Source organism: Sardina pilchardus, chromosome 18, assembly GCF_963854185.1.
Source record: "Sardina pilchardus chromosome 18, fSarPil1.1, whole genome shotgun sequence".
Lineage (NCBI taxonomy): Eukaryota > Metazoa > Chordata > Actinopteri > Clupeiformes > Clupeidae > Sardina > Sardina pilchardus.
This window is the reverse complement of record NC_085011.1, coordinates 26,678,296-26,683,295: the sequence shown is the minus strand read 5'-3', so window position 1 is coordinate 26,683,295 and position 5,000 is coordinate 26,678,296. Positions and strand designations below refer to the sequence as shown.

The following is a 5,000-nucleotide window of genomic DNA, read 5'->3' as shown; positions in this document are numbered from 1 at the left end:
AGTATGTGTGTGTGTGTAAGTGTGAATGTGCATGTGTATGTGTATGTATTTGGTGTTAATTCTGGAATGTGTGTGTGTGAAGTGTAACAAGTGGAACGCTGAGGTAGTCATAATAGCAGCTGTGCGGCCCGAAACAGCACGAATGCGCACGCACACAAACACACACACACACACACACACACACACACACATACACACACACACACACACACGCAGGTCTGTGTGCCATGGCAGTTATGGTGCTAACAGTCATCTCTAAAACAACCTCATATCATGTGCCATATATCTATCCACACTAGCACACTCTCACAGTGAACACACACTCCCCCACTCTTAGACACACACACTTCCACACGTCAACACACACTACTCACTTTTAGAGGGAGAGAGGCCGTCATGTGTGATACAAAGACACATTTTTCTCCCTCATACACATACAAACACTGACACACACACAGATTTTTCTCCCTGACTTCTCCCTCATACAAACACACAAACATGTGCGTGTGTGTGTGTGTGTGTGTGTGTGTGTGTGTGTGTGTGTGTGTGGGCTTACTTCATGGCAATGCCGTATGACTCTGGATGAATGCACGTCTGGTCCAGAGGGTTGAGCTGATCACTGATTGGTTGGCTGGCTTTTCCTCTCCCCTTCTTGGCCAATGGTTTCTCAGCAGCCGGGTTGTCATCACTGAAGAAAGACAAACACCACAGCAATGGCTCAACAGTCACCCCCTCTAGGACTCATGCTTTTTCATCACATTGAGTTCTATTTCTAGTGGAGTCCAACAGGCAGAGGCAGACATCCTGTTCAGAAAGTAAAAGTATTTGATCCAACCATTTAGTAAACCAGCTCATCCTAATTAGCAGCCAGGTAGATCAGATAATCAGGGATATCACCTGTGTTAAGTGCACAGGTAGAAAGAAAAATTGGCAGAGCACAAGAACTAGACTAGTGGGCCAAACAGAAAATCACTTGATATGAGATTGATTTCTATTTATGTTCAATCACTTGATTAGAGATTTATTTCTATTTCTATTGAGGTCCAAACGGCAGAGTACGCTGGTGATGCACACTTGTGTGAGGTGAGCACTACCTGAGTGCTTAGCCCAGTTATGAGTGTGTGTGCTATGCACCTGTGTGCAAGGGTCACCTGTGCGTTCTGAGCTCAATCTTGATTGCCACAGAGGAAGAGGCTGTGTGTACCTTTATGGACTGCTGCCTGTGTACTTGTCCCTGTGTGTGTTAGCTGTGTGTGGTGTGTGTGAGCTGTGTGTGGTGTGTGTGGTGTGTGTGTGTGTGTGTGTGTGTGTGTGTGTGTGTGTGTATGTGGTACCTGTGTGTCCTGGCTGCAGCCCTTGGGTTGATGCATATATATCTGGCGCACTGCTGGTATCTCTTGGGGCCCAGAGGTGTGTGTGGTGTGGTGTGTGTGTGTGTGTGTGTGTGTGTGTGTGTGTTACCTGTGTGTGTGTGTGTGTGTGTGTGTGTGTGTGTGTGTGTGTTACCTGTGTGTCCTGGCTGCAGTCTCTGGGTTGATGCGTATGAATCCGGCGCACTGCTGGTAGCTCTTGGGCCCGAGGCCCTTCACCCCCTTCAGCTGCTCCCGGTTCTGGAACGGGCCGCTCTTCTCCCGCCACTCAGCAATGCTGCGCGCACGGGACACATTCAGACCAGCCACGTGCCTGACAAACACACACACACACACACACACATCTACAGTATACTGTACCTACTCAGAAAGTTTAACTCAAACTCTAAAGTGTGTGCATCTGTGTATGTCTGTGTGTTTAAAGCATCACAGAAGGATATAAATCCCAATGTCAGACCAGTACAAGATGTAGACAAAATACAGCATGCCAATTTTGATGGCAGTAGCATAATAATTTACTGGTAGCTCAATAGCTTTAAACTTTTGAGATTTTGATGATTGTCATAAAAACAGATCATTTGACTTGGTATTGCAACTGGCTGGTGAAATTAAAAATAAATCTCCATAAAAGCATCTAATGCACCATCTATTCCTAAATATATATTTTAGATACATATCTCAGTTTACTTATTGCAGAAACTAAATCCAAATGAACCCATTCATGACCCGGTGTAGCAGTTTTACCTTTCCTGGTGGAATCAATACATATTTCTATTGATGATCACCTTGGTTATTGTGGGTTTAGAGCACTTTTTTGGTCTTCATTAAATCATTTGTATCCACGGAACCTCAAATATGTGCCCAAATATGTGTGGGGCAGCCGTGGCCTACTGGTTAGGACTTTGAGCTTGTAACTGAAGAGTTGCCGGTTCGGATCCCGACCAGTAGGGAAAAAATGTGAGCGGGGCAGTAGTTGATCTGCTCTCCCACATCCACATCCACATCCACGGCTGAAGTGGCTTTGAGCAAGGCACTTAACTCCTCACTGCTCCCCGAGCAGACAGCTCACTGCTCCGGGTTAGAGGGTGCTTCACCTCACCTGTGTAGGTTTCACTAATTCACAGATTGGTATAAAGAGTACATAAAGTATACAAGACTTAAACTGCATACAAGATGTACACTGCCTGAGCATGAGCAATGAGCATGAGCAAAGCTTGCAGCTTGCAGCTGTGTTGTGTACCAAGAGCAAAAGTCATTGAAGAAGTGAAGAAGCGAAGCTTATTTGGTTCTATTGGTTCTAGTGGGATACTTGGGGTACTCTAGGGTTCTAGTGGGAACTTGGATCATTTCTTCACCATCATTGACATCGTCAGTGTTGCTCTGATTTCAATAAAATGTAGTTAATTTGCAGCAACTTTTAATATTACTTACATATCACAATAACGCTGCATAGCTTAACATAGGCAATCTTCCAGAAGATTGAGCTACCTCTACATATTATTTTTTGTCAAACATTTTGCAACAAATATTTATATTTCTGAAGTTAAAAGGAACAGTTTAAGAGGTTAAGACACTAACATTTTGCAAAAAGGTTAAATAAGGACCACCCTAACGTCCATAGGTAAGTGAGTGGGTGGGTGTGGAGGTGGATTATTAGTACTCTGCTGCAACTGCACTGGGATTTCAGACAAATCCTCCCACTGCTCAGAAACAGCTCTGGGCTTTGAAGGGTCCTGGGGGCTGACGCAGTATGTGTGTGTGTGTGTGTGTGTGTGTGTGTGTGTGAGAGTGAGTGTGTGTGTGTGTGTGTGTGTGTGTGTGTGTGTGTGTGTGTGTGCGACTCACTCCGAGTGGCAGCTCTCCTCAAAGCAGCTATGCAAACAGAGTGTGTCACCACTCCAGACACACAGCCTGCATAAAGGCCCAAGTCAGAGGTGTGTGTGTGTGTGTGGAGAGAGAGAAAACCTTAGAGAGGGATGGAGAAAGGGATAGAAAGAAAAGAGGAATGAGAGAGATGAGGGGAGCAGTGTGTGTGTGTATTTGTGTGAGAGCAAAATGTGTATATGTATGTGTTTGTGATGTGTGTATGAGAGAGTCTGCGTGCATGCATGAGTGTGTGTTGCTTGAATGTGAGTGTTTATGCTTGTGTGTGTATGTGTGTGTGTGTGTGTGTGTGTGTGTGTATGTGTGTGTGTGTGTGTGTGTGTGTGTGTGTGTGTGTGTGTGTGTGTGTGTGTGTGTGTGTGTGTGTGTGTGTGTGTGTGTGTGTGTGTGTATAGCTCTTGGCTGAGTGGGCCCCAGTAAAAACCTCATTTAAAGTCAGGTAAACAGATGACCTGATCCCACTCTGCTTACCCCACCTCTCCTCATCACATACAAGACTTTCCGCTCACACTCTCTCTGCTCTCTCCCTCACTGAGTGTGTGTGTGTGTGTGTGTATGTGTGTGTATTACCAAGACATAATGAGAATGTGTCAATGTATAGATGATGTCTATATATACAGAGATGTATGTATTTATTTAGGAAAAATGTGATCATTCCAATTGTATTGAGTGTGTATGTGTGTATGTCTGAGTGTGTATGTGTGTGTGTCCGTGTGCTTATTTCTTACTCAAAACATTCATCTGAATATTGAATTGCGGCACAGGTCGATAGGTTGTGTGTGTGTGTGTGTGTGTGTGTGACTAACCCTGACCGTAGGAGTGTGTGAGTGTGTGTGTGTGTGTGTGTGTGTGTGTGTGTGTGTGCTATATGGTAGGTCTATCTGCGCATATGTGGAGGGAGGATGTGAGTGTGTGTTTGTGACCGTATGTGGAGGAAAAGTGACTAGCACAGGGGTTAGCTAAGGGTTAGGGAATTAGTGTCTGTCACTGTCACAGGTTAGGGCTCATTTTCCTGTTTGTCCTTGCTGCCAGACAGCAGTGCTCAAAAGCAAAGCAAAGCAAAGCAAAGTAAACACACACACACACACACACACACACACACACACACACACACACACACACACACACACACACACACGGGGAATACTGTAGGTTATGCCCAGTCAACACAGTAGAGCAGTGTGTGTGAGTGTTTGTGTGTCTGTGTGCGTGAGTGTGTGATTGTGAGTGTGTGAGCGAGTCTGCGGGCAACTAAGTGAGCATAACGTTTCAGTGTGTGAGTTTATACATACACCTGTGTCTGTGTGTGTGTGTGTGTGTGTGTGTGTGTCTGTGTGTGTGTATTTGCATATGTGGGTGTTTATGTTAATGTTTTCAAGTGAGTGTGTTATATGCCTGCTAATGTGTGTGTGTGTGTGTGTGTGTGTGTGTGTGTGTGTATGTGCATGTTTGCACATGTTCATCTGAGTCTGTGGGCAATGCAAAGTGAGCGTGAAGCTTGCGTGTGAATGTTTATATTCTACGTGCAGCTGTCTGTATATGTGTGTATTTGCATGTGCATGTGTGTGTGAGAGTTAATGTGTGCATATGAGCATGTTTACATTAATGTGTGTGTGTGTGTGTGTGTGTGTGTGTGTGTGTGTGTGTGTGTGATTGAAGGCTGCCTCCTGCTGAGTGTGTGGTGAGAGTGTGTGTGTGGAATGACACAGGGGAGAGAAAGGGGAAGGAGAAGGTGGGTCCCTATGT

General features: G+C 45.1%; 1 protein-coding gene across 1 annotated transcript in view; it reads right to left on the bottom strand.

Annotated features, from left to right (window-relative positions):
• srbd1 (S1 RNA binding domain 1) overlaps window positions 1–5,000 on the bottom strand; it is a 111,144-nt gene that overhangs the window by 15,286 nt on the left and 90,858 nt on the right. The window contains exons 18-19 of the mRNA XM_062519944.1: window positions 1,507–1,683; window positions 557–688 (exon numbers count right to left, since the gene is read on the bottom strand). Of these exons, the coding sequence (XP_062375928.1) occupies window positions 557–688; window positions 1,507–1,683 (309 nt within the window). The remainder of the gene's footprint in view (window positions 1–556; window positions 689–1,506; window positions 1,684–5,000) is intronic.